The sequence below is a fragment of the Dipodomys spectabilis genome, unplaced genomic scaffold (assembly GCF_019054845.1).
Source record: "Dipodomys spectabilis isolate Male_0828 unplaced genomic scaffold, ASM1905484v1 ptg000092l, whole genome shotgun sequence".
NCBI lineage: Eukaryota > Metazoa > Chordata > Mammalia > Rodentia > Heteromyidae > Dipodomys > Dipodomys spectabilis.
Window position 1 is genome coordinate 2246477 of NW_024870769.1, and position 23746 is coordinate 2270222.

The 23746-nt window shown below is 35.7% G+C and overlaps 1 protein-coding gene across 1 annotated transcript in view; it reads left to right on the forward strand.

Annotated features, from left to right (window-relative positions):
* Stk31 (serine/threonine kinase 31) overlaps positions 1-23746 on the forward strand; it is a 49569-nt gene that overhangs the window by 20198 nt on the left and 5625 nt on the right. The window contains exons 10-23 of the mRNA XM_042685050.1: positions 1776-1929; positions 5451-5573; positions 7000-7179; positions 7622-7738; positions 9897-10016; positions 11002-11133; positions 12407-12508; positions 13238-13318; positions 14795-14920; positions 15481-15606; positions 16033-16119; positions 16972-17121; positions 19595-19717; positions 23515-23583. Of these exons, the coding sequence (XP_042540984.1) occupies positions 1776-1929; positions 5451-5573; positions 7000-7179; positions 7622-7738; positions 9897-10016; positions 11002-11133; positions 12407-12508; positions 13238-13318; positions 14795-14920; positions 15481-15606; positions 16033-16119; positions 16972-17121; positions 19595-19717; positions 23515-23583 (1690 nt within the window). The remainder of the gene's footprint in view (positions 1-1775; positions 1930-5450; positions 5574-6999; positions 7180-7621; positions 7739-9896; positions 10017-11001; positions 11134-12406; positions 12509-13237; positions 13319-14794; positions 14921-15480; positions 15607-16032; positions 16120-16971; positions 17122-19594; positions 19718-23514; positions 23584-23746) is intronic.

Sequence of the window (23746 nt, forward strand, 5' to 3'; positions counted from 1 at the left end):
TATTTTCTTTGTCATTCAGATGATTATTTGTATTTTCTTTGAATTCATCGAGGTGTTTGTTGCTGTACTGTTTAATTTATTCAATGATTCTTATTATAGTTTTTAATAAGATATAATTGTGCAGTTATATAATTATACAAGTGGATATAATTATATGCATTACATAATATAATGTCCAATATTATGTTATATAGTATGTAATATATAAATATATGACTAATATATAATAGGTATTATATACTATGTATTATACTATATAATACATACTATATAGTATATACTATGTATACTATATATAGTATAGTATATAGTAGTATAATATGTAGTATATATACAGTTGTTGATCAGAACCATGGAATCTTTCTCAGTGTTCATGCAGACCTGGGTGGTGGCAGGGTTGGTATGCTCTTGCTTACCACTGGTCTGGGAGTGTAGTTCAATAGTCAGACATTCCACCTGTGTGTTTTAGAGTACCAGACACCATCAATCGTCACTAAATGGAATCTCTTGTAGTTCTGTATAAATTGAGGCTGAGAATGGGATCAGGTCCACTTCAGTTGTCCATTTCAGGATGACATTTATTTTAGAAGCTTCCCTCTTTTATTCTGGCCACAGGGAGTTCTGTAGCCTGCTGGTTGGGCAGGTTCCCATTTGCTCATGGTCCTCCCAAGTCTGTATCCTTTGGGCAGTAAGCACCCAAACTTTGGGTGTCTCCCCTGAATGTGATCAAGCATGGAAGAAGCAAGCAAATAGTATTGAGTTTTGTACTTGAGGGGGATGAATTCAGAGAACCCAGCACTTTAGCTTCTAGTTTCAGTGCCATTCAGGCCCTTCCCAACAGTTGAAAATCCCATGAAAGGAGGTGGCCAGGAAAATTGAGTAATCTGTGCAACCTGGGTGCCCTGCCTGGCAGCAAACTACATGCAACAGTGAGACAGCAGTGAAAGCCAAGAAATCCCCTAGCCATCAGCATGGAGTCCTGTTTGTGTCGTAATCCTCAGATGATGTGACTTATCCACCATAGGAGGTGGAGCCACCGACCTTCACATGCTTCATTGCTTCAGCTTCCTGCTGCTCAGTCTTCAAAATACATCCATGACTCTGCTTTCTCTATGGCCACCTCACATAGAAGTCTCCTACCTACACACTATGACAAGGCATCCCAGGCTCCCTGAGCTGCAGTTATTTGTTGTTCTCAGATTTCTAGAGTATTTTAATCTCAAACAATAGATACCTCTTTCAAGATGGTGCCTGCCTTTAGCTCTGTGAGGAATGGGGTATGAGAATGGATTTCTAGTGGCAGGCTTCTATATAAGGATTCACTATCATAACAAGTGCCCTCCTGTATTTAAGGCTTTCAAGAGATTGAGCTTATTGGGCATCTAGCTCTATCAGTCTGTTGTTACTAAGTTTGCCTGGCTTACCTTGTGGTTGTGGTTTCAGTTTCTCCTTTTCTTCTATAAATTAGGGTTGGAACTGTGACCAGTTACTTTTCTCTGCATTATCTTTCTGCGTTCCCATGCTTTTCAGCTGTCTCTTACCATTATTCCTCATGCTCTTACTCTTTTGGGAAAAAAATCTCTCTTAAATAAAGTCAAACAGAGGGAGAGATTCTAATCTACCATCTTGTCCTTGATTTCATATGAAGCTTAAAAAGTACTTCTTCATAGCCACTGCTGTAAATGGTGTCTTTTAGATCATTAGTATATAACTGAGTTTTTCTCATACAATTTTTCTCATATTTTTTGTCTCTTTTTGCTGTTTTCCTTAAATAGACGTGTGAACATCAGTTTTGGAAATGACCTTTCAGATGCTATTCAAGTATTGAATGAAGGGTACATTACTACTCCAACTTCTTTAACTGAATTAGAAAAAGTTTGGGCAGAATACAATCTGGCTCAGAAGAATATTCAAAGTTGTTATAATGAGGTGGGTCAAGAAATTTTCTGCATTATGGTTTTTATCTACTAAACATGAAGAAATAATTACATTTATTTTTTCTTTTGTGTCCTGGGGCTTGAACCAGCCTGGGCACTGTACTAAGCTTTTTTGCTCAAGGCTAGTACTCTACCACTTTGGCTGCACCTCCACTTCTGGCTTCTTCAGTGGTTAATTAATTGGTTATAAGACTCTTATGGACTTTCTTTCCCTATCTGGCTTCAGACTATAATCCTCAGATATTATTAGCCTGCTGAGTAGGGTTATGAGTGTGAGCCACTGGTACCTGGCAGTAGTTACTTTTTGAGAGATCAGAGGGACTGCAGATACTGTGATGCTATTTTATTTAAATAAAATGAATGCTTTATTTTTACTTGTAGACACTATTTGCATAGTCAAATTGTTTATATATTAAAAATGTAGTACCTTATAAGAAATTAGGTGGTGATTGTGGTTATAAGTGGTTAACAAAAAGTAGTTATAAGCCGGGCGCTGGTGGCTCACGCCCGTAATCCTAGCTACTCAGGAGGCTGAGATCTGAGGATCGCGGTTCAAAGCCAGCCCGGGTAGGAGAGACCGTGAGACTCCTATCTCCAATAAACCACCAGAAAACCGGAAGTGGCGCTGTAGCTCAAGTGGTAGAGCGCTCGCCTTGAGCTGAATAGCTGAGGGACAGCGCCCAGGCCCAGAGTTCAAGCCCCACAACCGACAAAAAAAAAAAAAAAAAAAAAAAAAAAAAGTAGTTATAGTTACCAAAATCTTTAACATTTCTCTTTTATATGAGTGTTTGATATTTGATGAATTCTCTTTATATTCCCTTGGAAATAAGATAAACTATTTCAGCCATCTTGCTGAGCAGAATTGTTGAATGCGATGTTGAATGTAATTTCTGAATAGTAAATTGTATCTGGACTGGGAAGAAATAGTAAACTAGAACTATTTAATGGAGATTCTTGCAACTGTGCATGCTGATTGCAATACTTGGTATCCTAGTAATATATATATGTGACTCTTTTTAAAATAAATATTTGTTTCTATTACTGCTGATGTTTCAGGACTTATTTTTATTTATTTATTTATTTAATCAGTTGGGGGTCTTGAACTCTGGGCTTGGGTGCTGTTCCTCAGCTCTTCAGCTCAAGGCAAGTGCTCTACTTGCCACAGTGCCACTTTCGGTTTTCTGGTTGTTAATTGGAGATGAGAGACTCACAGACATTCCTGCCCCGGCTGGCTTTGAACTGTGATCCTCAGATCTCAGCCTCCTGAGTAGCTAGGATTACAGGTGTGAGCCACCAACACCCGGCAGGACTTATTTTTGAAATACTTTTTTTTTTTTTAAATCACTGCTAATTTTCCAGGACTTAAGGTTTATTTGATAGATTGAAAAGGTTATTGGAGAAAAGCACAAATGAAGTAGCTATGTTATTTATCTCACTGAATTTAATGCGAATCTTAGAATTTGTTATTTTTATGTATTTTGTGTGATATTGTAACTTGTTTGCCATTTTTTTGCTGGGAGGACTTCAGGGTTGCTGAGGGTTGCTCATGGTTAGCACATGCACTACCACTTAAGCCACCTCCAGGCCTACTTTTTGTTGGCTGGTTAATTGATTTGAGTATTATGACTGCATATATCCAGTATTTCCTTCTCCATTCATCTACTCCCTCCCACTAGTTCTCCCTTTCCATTCAAAGCATTTTAGCTTCCTGATAGTTTGTTAAACTATCTGTTAATTGTTCAAAGAGTTTACACCATTTAGTTTCACTTTGGCATACACTGGTTATTTTAGTCACTGCTGGTTATTTTGGAAATGGAGCCTCATCAACTTTCAGCCCTAGCTGGTTTCAAACCTTGATTCTCTGGATCTCAGCCTCCAGGGTAGCTAGGATTATAGACATGAGCCACTGATTCCCTGCTGCCATGCACTTTTTTGATGAAAGGAATGAGCGTTATTTGGGTTTTTGTCTTTATATTTATGATTATAAAATAGTCGGATTGAGTTTATGAAAGAAATATCTATAAGTTTTTAAGTATATTTGTCATATATTAATACAGGTAATGGAGGCACAAATTTTTTTAAAATTTATTTTTTTGTTGTAAAGATATTGTAGAGAGGGGTTACAGTTACATGAGTAAGGTAATGACTACATTTCCTATTGAGCATTTTTACCCCCTCCTTTGTTTTTCCCCTACTATCCCTTCCCTCCCCCTGAAATCCTCCCTCTTCCCCCCACCAAGTTGTAAAGTTCATTTTCAACATAGTGTTTTGTATGTCTCATTGTTAAAATGGGTCATCCTGTATCCTTGTATCCTTGTTTCAGCATTTTGTTGTTTCCCTTCCCCTCTCCAAATTAGAGAAATGTATATACAAGATTCAGGGCACTGGAATCAAATACAGTGACAATAGGGGTTATACCATGGGGGAAGAACATAGAAAAGAAACAAAACAATAGTACATTAAAAACAACAGCAACAGAGAAAAAAATCCTCTTGTGTTCCTGTCTTGGGGTTCATTTCTTTTGGCATCATTTTATATGGTCATATGTATGTAGCTTTTGACCTTTTCTGATTGTCTGGTAAGATTATCTTAGATGTATATTAGTTATTGCAAATAAGGGAAACCATGGGACCTATGTTTCTTTGAGTATGGCTTACTTAATGTAATTTTTTTCCAAGTCCTTTCATTTCCTAGCAAATGTTGTAGTGTCATTCTTTCTGATGGAGGCATAGAATTCCATTTTATCTATATCTATATCTAAATACATATATATCTCTCTCACATTTTTGCCCCTCAGATGAATGGACCAAGAAAATTTGAGATATATATATATATATATATATATAAATATATAGTTTGTATCTTCATTGTATATGTATGTATATATGTATATGTATGTGTGTATATATATGTGTGTGTGTTTACACACACACACACACACACACACACACACACACACACACACACATACACTGGAGACACAGACTTTTTGAGAGATAGTATCCTTTCTATCTTTCTTAGGTTTTGGCTGGTTATATTAATAGTTTCAATATACTATGGTAGGTACTGTAATAGAAATAATGCATTGAGTTCTTGGATATATTTTATATAAACATTCCTAAATAACCTCCTGGGTGAACTGGAGGCTTTATCCTAGTGGAGTTTAAATAAATCTTGAAAGATGAGTAGATGGTGTGGAGAAAGGGATGGGGATAGGAGGAAAGCAGTATGTAATTAATATGAATGGGTATAACTTTCTTAGAGAAGTTTATTACAAAAATAAAAGGAAAAATACATTCATAGAGCATAGTTATTGAACTTAAAATTTTATTTCTAACTAAGGAAAAGAAAATTCTTTTGTCATACTGGTGATCTAAGGAAGATAATATTTGTTGTAAATGCTTGTTTGGAGGCTGTAATGTTCACTTTTAGAAATCACCTTTTTACATGTAGAGAAATATATGAAAGAAATCTGATATATTAGTGGTGATTATTCTGTTTTTCTTTCTCTAGGATGAAGGGAATATTTTGATTGCTGAAAGAAATGAAGTGCAACAGAAGCTATACATGACAGTAGATGTTTTTATTCTGGAAGTAGACGACTTACCACTTAATAAACGCCTGAAAACACTTAAGGTTTGGATAAAAAATATATGAAATATATGCTAAATTATAAGTTCATCTTTTAAACATTTTCTTAAATGGAATTGTATAAATAACCTGTTTTTTTGAGTCGTGACTTCTTTTGTATAAAAGAGCAGTAGTACAGTAAGAATTGACTTTTCTATAATGCAACCAACCCTGAAGGTTGCATTATAACAGTTCTCACTGTTAGTAAATATGACTGGAGAGTCTGCAATAAAGAACTTTTTTGGTGCTAGTACTGAGATATGAATACAGAGCCTAAAGCTCTTACTTGGCTTTATTATGACTAGTGATTAGAACTCTATTACTTGAGCCACACTTCCAGTTCTGGCGTTTTGCTGGCTAATTGGAGTTAAGAGTCTCATTGATTTGTCTTCCCAAATTGGCTTTGCACCTCTAGCCTCAGGTTTCAGCTTTCTGAGTAGCTAGGATTATAGGACTATGAACCTTAGTTTTGTGTTGTATAGATTGTAGTATGTGGTAGAGGGGTCTGGGGAAGAAGAAAAGCCTTTAACACAATTTTTAAGACTTCAGATTGGTTTAAGGATTAAAATTTTTTTTTAAGGTAGAGAAGTTGTGTTACTGTATCAAATGCTCAGCTATTCCATATTTGCTTTTTACTCCTGTGTGAAAATTATCTCAGCCACTGCTCTTTTCCAGGGCTACTATATTGGATGTAAATGCTGACATGTATTCCAGGGAAAAGAGAATGAAAGAGAATACTCCTGCACTGTCAACTCTTTTATCCTAGTTATAATATATTTATAATTATATATTATATTATTAACATTAATATATTATTAATATATATAATATATATCCTATATATCTGTGTTCTTGTGTGGTCTGTATATAACTCATTACATACTTTCCTGCCCAGCAAAATGGAGAGAATAAGAAAATGAAGAAAGTGCAGGTTCTGATCACAGTTTTTGCTGTCTTTCCATGGATTTCTTAGTTTTGGGATAAAAACTTCTGGAACCCATTGAGTTTTCCTCTTATTTGAGTAGCATTTTAAGGTTTGATTACTGGAAAAAGTAGCAGACTTTGCTGGTTGCGTTGTCTCTTTCAGTTCTTAAAAATGCTTTCAGCACATTATATTATGTTTAATGTCTTAATTGGAAGTATGTATTTTAGTGTGTAGTTTATTTTTACTTAGCAATAATACTGGAAGCTTCCATATCATTGTAATGGTTTTTATTTAAAGTCATTAAAAAGAGGACAGTTTCGATTTAAAAACCTAAGAATATGAAACTTCTTATTTGTGACTTAGGTACTTAATATACCTCGAACATTATAGTCCAAATAAATCATTTTCTAGACAGTTTTGTGTTTTTATCTTTGCATCTTTATTTATGATTCTGACAGTGTTGGAATCACTAATAAATAGTAAACTAATAAATACGAATATTTCTAGGATTTATCTACCTCTTTAGCAGCAGTGTATGGACAAGCTAAAGAAGGAACAAACTCTGAAGAAATACTTAGAAAATTTTATGATTGGAAGTGTGATAAAGGAAAGGAGTTCACAAGTGTTAGGAATGAAACAGAGGCTTCTTTGCAGCATCTTATAGCATGGTTCCAGAGCATCCTAAAGGTAAAGAAAATTTTGCTCACTGGTGTTTGTGACAGAAAACAAAGGATATTTATATTTTAATTGTATCCTTTCTTAATTTAAGAAATGACATAGTCTACTGTTAATTATCAGGTTTTAACTTGACACCTCGGTGGTCAAGTTTCTTTATAGCTTTTATTCACATTGCTCTGTATATTATTGACAAAAACAATAATCTTGGTTTTGTTCTTATTTTTCTTTTACCACTAATTTTCTTTCGGTATGCTGTGTGTGTGTGAGTGTGTGTGTGTGTGTGTGTGTGTGAGACTTTTCTTGTACATAAAGTTTTATGGGAGTTGTTTTTTTAATTTTGTAATCTTAAGAGTCCTAAATTGCCAATGAATAGCTTAATGCTCTGCTTGAAGTTTAAAGCACAAAGAATGCTAGTTGAATTAATTGAGATGCTTTTATTTCTGTCAAAAAGGTTTTTGATCTTTCTTTGGAAAAATCACTGACTTCTCAAATCAAAATTGATGATATTGATGACATCCTAGAAAAGACTGAATCGTGTGTTTGCAAAGAGCTGGAGTTAGCTCTAACTGTGAGTTTTGATACTTTTTATTATTGTTTAATTGGAAGCAGTGATTTCTCTTGCAAATTGGGAGGCATTAATCAGTACTATAGTTTTTCTTGCTCAAGTATTGAGACTGGTCTTTCTTTATGTAGGCTTTTTTTTTGAAAGAGTTCCATTGTTCTAAATATAATGTAAAGTCTTATGCTTCTACAGGGTGATGATCCCTCCCCTCCCCTCCCCTCCTCTCCCCTTCCCTCCTTCTCATGGCTTTCCTATGTCTGGGCTGGCTTCCAACTGAAATTTTCAGATCTCAGCCTCCTGAGAAGCCAGGATAACAGGTGTGAACCACCAGCACCCCACCCCACTTGTCCCTGAGATTTTTAGCTCAAACTTAGCACTTTACTAATTGAGCCACAGTTCCACTTCCTGCCTTTTTGTGTGCTTAGAGATAAGAGTCTTATGTCTTTCCTGCCTGTGCTGGCTTGGGCTGGCTTTGATCTCAGATCTCAGCTCTTTTAGTTGCTAAGGCTTGAGCCACTGGTGTCCAGCTTGATGCTTTCATTTTTATTTATTTATTTATTTTTGTCGGTTGTGGGGCCTGAACTCTGGGCCTAGGCACTGTCCCTCAGCTCTTCAGCTAGTGCTCTACCACTTGAGCCATAGCACCACTTCCGGCTTTTTTTCCTCCCTGTGTATGTGGTGCTGAGGAATCGATCCCAGGGCCTCATGCATGCAACGCAAGCACTCTACCGCTGAGCCACCTTCCCAGCCCAATGCTTGCTTTCTTTCTTTCTTTTTTTTTTTTTGTTGGTCGTGGGGCTTGAACTCTGGGCTTGGGCGCTGTCCCTCAGCTCTTCAGCTCAAGACGAGCACTCTACCGCTTGGGCCACAGTGCCACTTCCAGTTTTCTAGTGGTTTATTGGAGATAAGAGTCTCACAGACTTTCCTGCCCTTGCTGGCTTTGAACCAAGATCCTCAGATCTCAGCCTCCTGAGTAGCTAGGATTACAGGCGTGAGCCACCGGTGCCCGGCTTGCTTTCATTTTTAATAAGACATTTTACAACAAGAAAATCTAGTATTTAATTCTAGGAAACCCCTTTTAAGTAGATTAGCCTTCTATATCATTTGACTCTTGAGTTTATTTTCATGGCTCTAAGAAAGGACTTCTTTAGATCTTTGAAAACTTGAAATAAAGTACAAAGAGCTCTGGAAGTAGAAACACAAGATTGATTAATAGCTCTTTTTATTACGTATTTTTTTGTATTGTTGTATCAAGTTAGTAATTTGCATAGATCTTCAAAAGAATATTTTGTAATCCTTTCTTTGGTTATACTGGGGTGGTGATAGGCTTTCCCCCTGTACTAGTATTTTTTTAAATAAGTTTTTTTTCTTGTGAAAATACCATACAGAGAGGTTATAATTACATGAGCAAGGTAATAAGTACATTTCTTATCAAACATTGTTGCCCCCTCCTTTGTTTTTCCCCTACCACCCTTGCCCTCCTATCTCCACGACTACACTCCCCCCACCAGTATTTTTATAAGTTCAACATTGTTTATTAGGACTCTTTCCCAGTTATTGTCTGCTTTCCAGTCTCAGTGGTAATGCTTTTCATTTTCTTCCTTTTTTACTTTTTGCAGCTTTATTTATATTGCATTTCTCTATTAAGTAAGTTAAATTGATGTTGTTAGCCTTCTCAATGCACTAAAACTTAGTGTGTTGAAGTTCTGTATATTGTTTGGTTCTTATACTCAAGAGTATTAATAGCCTTGATTTTCTTTAACATTCTGCTTCTGAAAGATTTAAGAATAATACTGTAGCATAATAGAGATAACATTTTTATATGAACATGTTTGATACCAGTATTTTCTTCTGTCTAGAAGAAAATTGAGAAATAATTTCAAATGCATTTAACAGTATTTCAAAAATATTTTACAGTTCATTCTGTTAAAATTTCTGTTGTAAGAAATTTTAAGGGTTAGGGATGTAGCTCAGTGGTAGGTAGAATACCTGCTTAGTGTATATATCATGTATAGAGGGTTCAAGCCCAGAACTATAGCTCAGTGATAGAATGCTTGCCTAGTTTACACAAGGCAATGGAATCAACTTTCAGCCCTTGCAAAAAAGTTTTAACTGTTTTGTCTGTTCTTTTGTGTATAATATTTTGTGTATAATTTTTATTTAGGAACAACATGATGCAGACAAAGAGATCATTTTAAATACATATAGTCAAGTATTACAGAAGATCTATTTAGAGGAAAGGCTCATTGTTACACTACAGTCCAAGTATAAGGACAGCGTTGAGGTTGGATTTTGCTTTCTCTTACTGGTTTTTTCCATCAATATTTAAAATTTTTAATGCTTACATTTTTGTTAATTTATAATACTGAATTTAATACCACTGAGTTTAATACTAAGTATGTTAGTAAATTGTTTATTGCTAGCTGGCATATAATTGAATTTATAGTAAGACTGGTGATTTTTGTTCATATATTTTAGGTAAAAATCTTTGTTTTACTTTTGTATTTGGAAACATCTTCTTTTCATCATTTTTTTCTGTCTGTACAAATTTACTGAAGTATTTACTCCATGTAAAATAAAAAAAAAAAACCTATCCTAGTTTCAGAGACAGTTTCACAGTATTTCCTTTTTGAGTGGATATACACAGCCACACATAAATAATGTGCATTATATTTGTTATATAAGTTATTTTGAAAACATCTCCTTCCTTAATTGTACATGATGAATATTTTCCCATGTGATGTACAGTTCTTCTGTATTATCATTTTGAATAAATAAGTGATCATTCCTGTGCAGCTCTTTAACATTAACCATGCACATATATGGAACATTGAAGTTACTTCTAATTTTTTTCTATCATGAATAACATTCTACACCATCTTTGTAGGTGTGTAACTTCTGTGATCCCTAAAATTGTTATGTTCAAGGTAAAAAGAATGAATATTATTTAAGCTTTATAATACTATCATACCATTTTTGGAAAGGATTATGTCAATTTATATCATCATTAGAAATTCCAGTTTGCATTCATATTAGCAGTGTGTATCTCACTGTATATCTCTTTCTGCATATGTAAATAAAATTGAGATTCTGTCAATACTGTAAATGTTTCCCTGTGTATGTACCATTACCTTTTTGAAAACTGAAGTTTTTATTTTATTTTTTAGCATTTCAGTTTAAATTCAGGTAGTCAAGTATTAGTGGAGAAATAAAGTAGTAAATGTTGTTGTCTAATATGTTTGAAAATTTTGTAACTTTCTTTCACTTAGTTTAAAAGTCAGATTATTGAATGTTTAAATAAGAAACCCAGTGTGGATCACTTGCTGTCCATTAAGAAAATGCTGAAAAGCTTGAAAGCTCAACTGAGATGGAAACTGGTGGAAAAGAATAATTTGGAAGAAGTAAGGAAGCAAGTAACTTCTTACTGAAGTCTATTCCTAGCTCTCACTACCTGAGGGTGAAAGTCATATGTAATATGAGTATAAAATAAGAGTTATTACAGTCACATTTTGCTATTTGCATTTTACCTTCTTTGCACATTGAAGTAAGATTCAGACTACATTAGTAGTGTAAACATTTTAAATGGATGTTGTGATTTTTAGTAATATTAATATTTTAGTATAATTTTGTAAGCTTTTAAAATTGTTATTGTAAAGGTGATATACAGGGGGTTACAGTTACATGTCAGACAATGAGTAGATTTCTTTTTGAACAGTGTCACCCCGATCCCTTGCTTTCTCCCAGTTCTTCCCTCCTGTTCCCCCCCCCCCCCCCAAGTTGTATAGTTCTTTTCAGCATAGTGTCTGGTGAGTAGTACTGCTGTATTTGTTCACCCTTTATCCCATCATTTCTGTGCTCCCCCTTACACTCCCCTAACAAATAAACTTACAAACAAGACAAAAGGTACAAAAAACAAAAACAGTAACAAAAAAGACAAAACCCTTCTTGTTTCCATTTCTTAAGTTTTTAAAAAAGTTTATTACATGCTGTACAGAGGGGTTACAGTTATATGAGAAAGGTAATGAGTACATCTTCTTTCCATTTCTTGAGTTCATTTTGATAACTATTTTATATGGTAATGTGCACATAGCTATTGTGACTTTGTGATACTCTCTTAAGACTATTATACTTTGGTCTTACTGTGTGAATGCCTAGAGTCCTGTATAATTTATTGTTCCCAAGTATAACTTTTGTCTTTCACCAATCAGTGTGTTTATGTATAGATTTATAGGCACATTCTAGTTATGACAAATGAGGGAAACTGTGCAACCTGTTTCTTTGGGTCTGAATTACTTTGTAAACTTTTGGTTTGAACTGTTCGAATGTCTGTAAAACAAACCTACTGTTTTGTTATAAAGTCTTTTAAGAGTTTGTTGTTGTTCTGGTTCAAGACCAGGATTCAAAATCTTGGTCTGATGCTCTTACTCACTGACTGACATGTTATCCCCAAAGCCACAAGTCCAACCCCTTTACATTTTTTCCTTTGAAATTGGCAGTACTGGGAAATTTAAGAAGTGCTAGAGTACCTTGCAGTTCTTACATGCTAGATATTGAAGTATACACAGAAATTACCCAGAATGAGTTATTGTAGAAATTGCTTTAATTGTTAAAGGAAAACTTGCTTTTAGTTTGCCCTAATAAGCTTGTAAATATTACTTTTTCTTTCTTATAAAGTCTGATGACCATGATGGATCTGAAATTGAGAAAATAAAACAAGAAATTACTGAGTTACGTTATAGTGTCTTTCAGGAAATTTATCATGAGAGGGAAGAGTATGTAAGTATTTGACTTTTTAAAAAATTTAAATTAGATTTTAGTCTAGAAATTGAATTTAAATAAAATGGACTATAATCATAGGCAATAGGTATTACCTTTGAATAGTAATATTTATGTGAATTTAAAAATGTCTCATGAAGTAATAGTGATTATTGTATAAGTGTAGAATTCATAGGAAATTGTTAAGAAAAAAATACATTACTTTTGAATCAGAATCCTCAGAACTCAGTCTTCTGAGTATTATAGCATTATAGTATTATAGCATGACCCACTGGAATTGTTAGTGGCTAACTTAGATTCAAGGTGAGTCTTGGTTTTTGAGTAATACTTTTTGAAGTAGAAGTTAAAATCAATAGTCCATCTTTTTACATCGTAACAAGGTAGATCCTGCTAATATAGTCAACATGTCACAGTTGAATATATACAGTTTTTTTTTTTTTTTTTTTTGGGTCCGGTCATGGGGCCTGAACTCTGGGCCTGGGCGCTGTCCCTCAGCTCTTCAGCTCAAGGCTAGCGCTCTACCACTTGAGCCACAGCACCACTTCCGGCTTTTTTTTTCTTTTTGTTTATCTGGTGCTGAGGAATTGAACCCAGGGCCTCAGGCATGCAAGGCAAGTGCTCTACCACTGAGCCACCTTCCCAGCCCCTGCATATATACAGTTTTAAAAATTACATTTTTACATTTTAAAACTGCATGTCTACAATAAAAAATTACATTTTTAATTTTAGGAGATGCTGAGTAACTTGGCACAGAAATGGCTCCCTGAGCTTCCTCTACTTCACCCTGAAATAGAATTACTAAAATACATGGTAAGCTTTGTTTTCCATGAGGATTAGATTATGCAGAGAATGTAGAAAAGTAATGATGAATGATGTTCAGATTGCATGTCAGTGTGAAATTTATAGTATCATTTTCAGAAAAAATTTCCTGGTGAAATTTTCAAAAGTATTATCAGAGTCTTTACTCGAAGTTGTCTTAAAATAATTTCATGTTAAAAAATTCTCTTGTCATCATGCAGGATATTGCATGATATTTATTTGAATTAATGATGTTTTTCTTTTGAGATGATTAACCAAAATTTAATTGTTCCAAGAGTTACTATAAAGAGAGGATACCTATAGCCATGAAGAATTTAAACACAATGTGACTTTAAAGTAGACTGGGAAAATATTTGACAGGAGTAGTCTATTGTGGAAAGGTTGAAGATAGTATTTTCTAGGCAGGCAGAATTCAAAATCCTATCATTCAGTTAGCTATTATTGAGGATCAGTCTGGAGCAGTACTGGTAAACTCTGGCTCTCAGGGAAGAATCTGTTACCTCTGCATTTTATTTTGCTGGTAGAGATAAGGAACTAGATAAAAGAGAACTGTCCCTCTGGTATCTATGCAGCATTGGTTCTACCTGGTTCCTTACCCATTTTGTACCAAAATCCAAGATGCTTAAGTTTCTTATTTAAAATAGCTTAATATTTGCAAAAAACCTGTGTATATCTTCCTGTATACTTTCAGCTCACTTCTAGATTGAGTATAATATCTAGTATATAAATGTTATGTAAATAGTTGCTATATAGTATTATTTGGCAAATAGTGGCAAAGATCTGCATAACAATTATAGATGGAAGTTTTTGAATATTTTCAATTCCTAGTTGGTTGAATCCATGAGTACAAAATTCACAGTCATCTTTATTTGTTATGATTTTCATTAAGTTAATGATAATGTATTAAATATAATACAGGAAAGAATGTTGTGTAAACAAACTTAAAAAATTAATATAGATGCTATTAGATGGTATGGACATCATCAACTGGTTTTAGTAAACGTGAGATTCCCTAGAAGCATGTCTGATTAATCTGTTATCTCTGATCACTTTTGGAATTATAGCAATCATTAACTCTATGAAAGTTACATTGTGGGTGAGGGGAGTTCAAGAATTTGAAACTAGACTGACTTAATTAATATATTGCCACTTGAAATCAGGGCCTAGGGACTGTTCTTGAGCTTTTTTTGTTCAAGGTTACCACTTGAGCCACAACTTCACTTTGGCTTTTTTGGTAGTCATTAATGGAGATAAGAGTCTCACGGATATTCCTGCCAAGGCTGGCTTCAAACTGTGATCCTTAGCTCTCAGCCTCCTGAGTAGCTAGGAATATCTGGCACATGGCAACATTTTTATTTTACTTTTTCAATAGGTTGATGATGTCCATACCACCTAATAGCATTTATGTTGATGTTTTAAAATTACTAGGATTAAAAACCTTAAACTGTAATAAAAATATGTACCTAGGACTCTGGTGGTCTTCTTACTACAAGCTTGGAACGAGATCTTCTTGATGGTGAGCCCATGAAGGTACTTAGTAGCAAGCGTCCTGTGGTATGCTCTGAAGTTAATGGGAAGCCAGTTCTTTTAAAGGTAACTATACATTATGACTTGGGGGAGAGTTACTTTTTATGAAAGAATATATTGTTTATTTTATAAAGTAGATTAAGTTGATTAGAATGATGACTGTAGTAGAAGAAAATCTGACTTTCAAATTTCTCTCATTTCCCTAAGTAGTACTTATCTTAAATAGGATTTACCTGCTCCCCCTTTTTTTTTGGTGAACTAAATCTATCCAATAGTTTTTTAAAGTTCTTGCTATTTTTAGAAAAATAAAATTCTTGAAAGTATCTGCTGTGTTGACAGCATAGTCTTCTGTTTATTTCTTCCATGATTTGAGATGGTGTTCGTCATCATAATAGGATATTGAAATTGTACTTGCCATGTACTCTAAAATGTATATGAGATACAGGTAAAATTGTTTCTTTTCTAACTTAACAGTGTTCAAAGCAAATAGAAAAGATCTAAAATTGAATGAAATGTAACATATAAAAATTACTTCTTGTGCTTAAGCTGGGTTAATGTATAATTCAAGTAGAAATTTTAATTTTGCAGTTACCAGTGCTTCTTTTTTTTTTTTTTTTTGATACAAGGGCTTTTCTGTGGATGTTGATACAGAAGTTAAGGTGATTCAGAGAGCAGCCAGTTACTACAAAGCTTGTAAAGAAACTAGAGAGGAGTCTGGGTTACTGCCATTGATATTCCTGTTTTTGTGTAAGGTAAAATTCTTTTTTTTAATAAGTATTTTTTTATTTGTGAAAATACCGTAACAGGGGTTACAATTACATGAGCAAGCTAATGAGTACATTTCTTATGAAGCATTGTTGCCCCCTCCTTTGTTTTTCCCCTACCATCCCTGCCCTCCTATCTCCACAACTGCGCTCCTCCCCCCAAAGTTGTAAAGTTCGTTTTTCGACATAGCATCTTGTACATCTCATTGTTGCAATGGGTCCACCTGTATCCCTGTTTAAACAATTTGTTTATTCTCTTGCAGAAGAAAATTTATTTAAAATGAGTTTGGGCTCCAGGCTTTAGAATAGTAGTTCACTCCTTTTAATAAGAATCCAAAGTTACTTTATAGAATGAGTGCATACCACAAATAGGTTCAATTTTACATTTTCATCACATTCTGTTTTGCTTCTTAGTCTGATCCAATGGCTTATCTGATGGTTCCATATTATCCTAAGGCAAACTTGAGTGCAGTTCAAGCCAGTAGGCCTTTAACTTCAGAAGTAAGTAGAAACATTATTTTCATAGATATATTAGATGAGACAGTATCACATAATATTTATTTAGGTCATACTACATGCTATTTTGTATAGTTTTGTCTTGGGTTATTTTTGTCATGAAGCTCTGTGATGTGAGTTATCCTATTAAGCAAATGAGAAAAATAAGGCTTAGAGAGATTGAGTGTCTTATAGGGTCTTTCAAAAAGAGATAGAATTGGGACTAGAAATCAGGTTTTTTTCTGGTTCCAAAGTCCAAGCTAATCACCATTACAGATTTTTAAGTAGCAGCCTTAATTTTTATCACTGCAAGTTTAGAATTTGTAACAATAATAAAGGAGGCCTGGTTTCTTCCAGTGTAGTACCACTATTCAGTCTCTTCTTGGCTGTTGCTTCCATGATTATTATGTATAATTTGTGTGTGTGTATGTATGTACCAGCCATGTTTACCAGTTATACAATGAAAGCTTCAGCTACTGTGAGTTCTGTTGCTTTTTGTTTTGTTTCTTTGGTAGTACCAGGGTTTGAACTCAAGGATTCATGCTTGCTGGGCTTATATGCTTTACTGATAGTCTTCTGCTAGAGCCACTACAGCCCAGTTTTTTGCTAGTTATTTTTGAGTCAGGCTCTCATATGATTTTTTGGCCAGGCTAACTTCAATTCAAACTTTTAGATCTCAGCGTTGTGTGTAGGTAGAATAATAGGTATTAGCTACTAGCTCCTGGACTTATGCAATACTTTTAGTAAAGATTCATTTGAAAGAAACTTACTCAATTATGGAACAGTCTTTTAAATGAGAATAGATTTATATATTAAAAGAATCTGCCTATTTTGTATCCTATTTTGTTTCTACTAAAGGAAGCTTTAAAAGTCATGAAAGGTGTTGCCCAGGGCCTGCATACATTACACAAAGCTGGCATAATTCATGGATCACTTCATCAGAACAATATATTTGCTTTAAATCGTGAACAAGGAATTGTTGGAGATTTTGACTTCACCAAATCTGTGGTAAAATATCATGGTTTTACAAATACGATATAGATGTTAATTCTAGACATGATGTAATTATTTATCATAGGATCTGTGCTTTTCAGTTGAGGTGTGTCATATGCAATAATCTGCTATCACTTAGGTTATAGAACAAGAGTTAAGTTTTTGCATTGTATATTTTAACCATAGGAGAAATGACACTCAGTGGCTTTGACAAACAATCATTAGGAAATATGTGAATACCTCTCTGATGGTGTCCCTTCTCTTTCATTAAGTTTAAATATACATACTTTGATGCTTTTTTTTATTAGTAATGTGAATTTTTAGAAATGGCACCATAGATGTTTTCAGTTACAGTGGTATGTCATAATAGACAATTTGTAGATAAAGAAAAAACATATAAAAGCAGATTCAAAAAGTACAAGATTATGAGGATCAGTTTCCTCTTCATTTTAATTAATAAAGATACATATATTATGTTCAACATGTTGTTTTGAAATACATAATCTTTACATGTAGAAATGACTAAACAATTCTCATTTTAAAAATAGCTGTATTGGCTGAGTGCTGGTTGGTCATGCCTGTAATCCTAGCTACTTAGGGGCTGAGATAGGGAGAGTGAGGTCCTAAGCCAACGGAGGCCAAAAAGTTTGTGAGGCTCCATCTTCAAAATAACCAAGAAAAAGCTGGGCTGGAGTAGTGGCTCAAGTGGTTAAATGCCAGCCTAGCCTTGAGTTCAAACCCCAGTACCACAGAAAGCTTTATTGAAGTATAATTCAAGTAGCAGAAATTATACAATTCAGTAGTAGCTTTTAGTTGATTCATAAAGTTCTCTACTGGTCACCACTGTCTAATTCTAGGATATGTTTCATCATTCCCCAAAAGTCATTCTCCATTTCTTCCTTCATGCAGGCCCTAGAGATAACTAATAAATTTTTTTTTTTTTGGTCCGGTTGTGGGGCCTGAACTCTGGGCCTGGGCACTGTCCCTCAGCTCTTCAGCTCAAGGCTAGCACTCTACCACTTGAGCCACAGCGCCACTTTCGGCTTTTTTCTTTTTGCTTATGTGGTGCTGAGGAATTGAACCCAGGGCCTCATGCATGCAAGGCAAGTGCTCTACCACTGAGCCACCTTCCCAGCCCTCACTAATAATTTTTTTTTTTGGGTCCGGTCATGGGGCCTGAACTCTGGGCCTGGGCACTGTCCCTCAGCTCTTCAGCTCAAGGCTAGCGCTCTACCACTTGAGCCACAGTGCTACTTCTGGCTTTTTTCTTTTTGCTTATGTGGTGCTGAGGAATTGAACCCAGGGCCTCAGGCATGCAAGGCAAGCGCTCTGCCATTGAGCTACCTTCCCAGCCCCTCACTAATAAATTTTTGTCTCTATGAATTTACTTATTCTGGATATCTCATATAAATGAAATCATGAAATCCATGTTAGCTGGGTGCTGGTGGCTCATGACTATAATTCTAACTACTCAGGAGGCTGAGATCTGAGGATAGTGGTTCAGAGCCAGCCCAGGCAGAAAAGTCCTTCAGATTCTTTATTTCCAATAAACTACTCAGAAGAAGCTCTTGAGATGTGGTTTAAAAGGTAGAGTGATGGGGCTGGTAAGGTGGCTCAGTGGTAGAGTGCTTGCCTTACATGCATGAGGGCCTGGGTTCGATTTCTCAGCACCACATAAGCAAAAAGAAAAAAGCCAGAAGTGGCGCTGTGGCTCAAGTGGTAGAGCGCTAGCCTTGAGCTGAGGAGCTGAGGGACAGCGCCCAGGCCCAGAGTTCAGGCCCCTGACCGGACCCCCCCCCCAAAAAAAAGAGGTAGAGTGATAGCAAAAGAAGCTGAAGATAGTGCCCCAGCCCTGAGTTCAAGCCCAAGGACTGGAAAAAAAGAAGAAGAAAAAGTTTTTCCATGTTGTAGAACATATTGTCAACATTTCTTTTTAAGACCAAATACATTATTTCATCATCTATGCCATAGTTTGTTTATACATTAATCAATTGATTGACACTTGGGTTTATAGGTTTTGGTTATGAATAATGTTGACATGACCATTGGTTCTTGGGTAGACATGTTTTAATTTCATTTTTTTCTTTCAGTGGTACTGGTCTTTGAACTAAGGACCTCAAGCTTGATAGGAAAACATTCCCACTATCCTAGTTTTGTTTTGTTTTTATTTTTAAATTTTTTAAATTTTTTTTATGAGTAGGGTCCACATTTTTACCTGGAGCTAGTCTTGAAGTGTGGTTCTCCTGTTTATGTTTCCCATGTAGCTGGGACTGTAGTCATGCACCATCATCTCTCTATTGATATGGTGTTACACTAACTTTTTTGGCCAAGGTCATTTCAATTTAATGTAATAAAAGTCTTCTGTTAATTTTGAGTCTTAGGAGCAATTTATTAGAGCAAAATACAATTAAAAATTTAATTTTTGAAAACTTTATTATAATCAGAATACTTCATGTTACCTACAAATTATTTATATTATTTTTTATAGTGTCAGAGAGCCTCAGTGAACATGATGGTTGGTGGACTGAGTTTGATGTCACCTGAATTGAAGATGGGAAAGGCTCCTTCCCCAAGTTCAGACTTATATGCTTATGGCTGCCTTTTATTATGGGTATGTTACCTTTCGAAATATATATTTCGAAAAATCGATTTCAGTATGCAAAGTGATGATTATAGTGATTCTTCTTAACATTATTTTGGATAAAGTGCAATAATTTACTGTACTTTTAGTATGTTAGTATATTATTATAGCTATTGATACCTTTCCTTATACCTTCTGTGACTTAATATCTGAGTATTGTGTTATCTTAGTTTTTTAAAAGTTGAGATTTATAGTGAAGATGATTTTGTTCTATAATTTAGAAAATTTTCATACATTTATGGAAAATAATTTGGTTTCTAGTGTAGATCAATTAGTTATTTGTTACCTGTGGTTTATGAGGGATTAAATAACAAGGGAAGTATATGTGTTCTTCTAGTCGACATAGCAGTGAAGATTCTAGTCTAGGGATCAGCAGACATTTTATATAAAGGGCCAGCTGGTAAATGTTTCAGGCTTTCTGGGCAATAAGTTCTGTGTTGTGGGAATCCTGCTGTTCTAGCACAAAAGCAGCCATAATATATTTATCAAATGTCATTTTCAAATATTTTCGCTATATTGAAGCAGTTTTTTCATTTTCTGCACATGCGTTTTGCCATGCAGAAGGTTTTATTTTTTTATTTTTATTTTTATTTTTTGGCCAGTCATGGGGCTTGAACTCTGTGGCTTGGGCGCTGTCCTTGCGCTCTTCATCTCAAGGCGAGCACTCTACCGCTTGAGCCACAGCACCACTTCCAGTTTTCTAGTGGTTTATTGGAGATAAGAGTCTCACAGACTTTCCTGCCTGGGCTGGCTTTGAACCGTGGCCCTCAGATGTCAGCCTCCTGAGAAGCTAGGATTACAGGCTTGAGCCACCAGCACCCGCCTAAGCAGAAGGTTTTAATTTGATTATGTTAAGTATTTTTCAAGATTTCAACTTTTTATTTCATGATTTTTATATCTTTATTGAATTCCTTTTTTATATCTAGCATTTCTTCCTTAATTTCTTCACCTGTTTATTTGAATTCTCTTTGAGTTTATTTAACTATTTGTATCTTCTTTGAATTCATTCAGGTGCTTATACATGTCTTTAATTTCATTGATGAGTTACTGTTGATCTTTTTTTAAAATAATTTTTATTGAGATTAAGTGATTATGGAAATTTCATAGTATTGTGTGATAGTGGTACTTAGAGTCATATACACAATTTAAACTTTACAGGGCAAATTGTCATTATCATGCTCTATAATATTTATGAATTCTATAAGCTTTGATAATACAACTATTTCTTCTACATCAGGTAATAAGGACATTTCTTATCTTTTGCTTAGTGTAAGCTATTTCCTTTTACCCTCTCATTACTTCCATCCCATTGCTGCCATTGAGTTGCTTAATTCAGTTTCATCAATGTCCAGTATAGCTAATGGGCCCCTTCATAGTATTTTCCCACATTTCCCTCTGATTCTGTGTCCTCCTCCTAGCTTCACTCAGATGGATGTGTGTGTGCCTGCACGCGCGCACACACACAAACACACACATACACCATGTACGAGGTCAAGAACATGAAATCATTTAGAAATTGTACCACAAATTAAGTAGATGTCCTTTGTTTCTTGAGTCCTGTTTACTTTGTCATATCTCCTTGTATTTTGGAGGAGACATGTTGTCTTGTTTTCTTATATTACTTATGTTTTTATTTTGGGATTTATGCATTTAAATCATGTCATAGGTTCCAATTTCTGCATTTTCCTCCAGTAAATAGTCTTCAGCATTTAGGCATTAGTGGCTGGGTTCAGGTTCTATTTCTCACCACTAGACTGAGTGTATGGCTTAGTAGCCAAGCAATTGCCCACTACTCAGGGAATTGGGTTTGATCCCAAGCACTGTCTAAATCAAGGTCATCCAACTGGAGTCACTTAAAGAGAGTCAGTTGTCTGATTGTGGGGTGCTTTCATTTTAGAAGCTTCCTTTCTTTGTATAAGGTAGGTTCTCTTGTGTGCAATCTTTATAATTTGTGGGCAGTTACAGATCTCTATTGTCTCCGTATCCTCACTGATTTGTGTCCCCAGTGGCAAGAAGTATCTAAGCCTTGGAGTGATGCCCAGGTGCCTCAGAGAATGAAGGAAGCAAACAGAACAGAATTCTGTACTGACTGGGTTGTTGAATGGAGGACCCTGTTCTGCCTGCTGGTTTTAACGTTCTTAGACTTTGTTTAGCAGTCTACCTCCCTTTGCAGAGAAGGAGACTGGAAGTTTTTGATTCAAGGGTATCTGGATTGGGCCCTCAGTTCTAAATGTCAGGAAATAACCACTTGGATGCAATTCCCAGGGACAGGTCTGAGTGTTCTTAGGCTTTGCTTTGAGTGTGGGGAGGAGGCCATATGGATTTTTTGAATCTCTTGATTCATAGGGTTTGGGTTCATGGTCCTACTCACCCAACAGCCAACGTATGAAGCTAGGACACAGTCCTGGAGGTACAGGCACAGTGTTTTGTTTCTGTCCTAACATCAGGCAGTGGGACTTGTTGGCTATGGAGGATGATCACCACAGCTCCCTAACTTGGTAGTGCAGTTCTTCACAGGTTGAAATTCTCAGCATACTATGCCAGAAACTCCCTTTTTCCTTGATCATCTGTGTTGGCCATCTACCCAGACTCTGTGTCAGGGTGTCCCGATATACCAAGAGCTATTAGTATTCATTGTTTTCAGGCTCCTTTAGTATTTCAGTCTCAAATCAAGAGGTCCTTTCTCAAGATGGTACCTTGCCTTTTCTCTCTGAGATAAGGGGAACAACAGAATGTCTTATTTCACCAAAGCTAGACTTGTACACTGAAGTAGCCAGTTTTCACAAATCCCTCACTGGGTTTAAGGTTTGCAGGTGCTATGGGCTTATATCTAGTATTAGCAGTCTATCACTAAGGTCATTTGCTTTACCCTGTGATAGCCTCTTTCTTCCTTTCTCTCCTGGAAAGTTGGTGATGGGCTTGGAACTGTTTGACATTTTTCTCTGCTTTTCTGCCATTCTCCTACCTCTTGTGATTCTTGATCTATATAGTTTATATTTCTTGAACACAAATATTGGAATGTGAATTACCTTATTTCCTTACTAATTTCTGAGTGTTGTTAAAGTCAACATAATATAGACTGCAACAACTTTTTCTTATAAAGCAAGGAAGTAATAAAGTATTTGAATTGTATACATAGGTTTTTGTTGTTGTTTTTTTTTTGCTAGTCCTGGGACTTGAACTCAAGGCCTGGACATGGTCCCTGAGCTTCCTTTTGCTCAAGGTTAGCACTCTACCACTTGAGGTACAGCACCACTTCCAGCCTTTTCTGTTTATATGGCACTGAGGACTAGAACCCAGAGCTTCATGCATGCTAGGCAAGCACTCTGCCACTAAGCCACAGCCATCCCTGCACTTGTTTTTTTTTTTTTTTTTTTGGATCTGGTTGTGGGGTCTGAACTCTGGGCCTGGGCCTGGGTGCTGTCCCTCAGCTCTTCAGCTCAAAGTTAGCGCTCTACCACTTGAGCCACAGTGCCACTTCCGGCTTTTTTTTTCCTTATGTGATGCTGAGGAATCGAACCCAGGACCTCATGCAGGCAAGGCAAGCGCTCTACCACTGAGCCATCTTCCTAGCCCATATACTTGGTTTTGATTAACTCTTTAGGGACAACTCATTGGTTGTTCTTGAGTAAGCATTTTTACCTTGCAAGAATTAATGTGTTTTCTGAAATGTGCTCTTCTCTATTCACCACAAGTTAAATATTTTTGTATAGGATGAGTAAAAAATTGATACCCTAATCTCTACTTATTCTTATGTTCTTTTACAGCTTTCTGTTCAGAATCAGGAATTTGAGACAAATGAAGATGGAATCCCCAAAGTGGATCAGTTTCATTTGGTATGTGACTTTCTTTTTTTAATTTTTATTTATTTATTTATTTCTGTCAGTTGTGGGGCTTGAACTCTGGGCCTGGGCACTGTCCCTCCATTCTTCAGTACAAGTCTAGTACTGTACCACTTGAGCCACAGCACCACTTCTGGCTTTTTCTGCTTATGTGGTG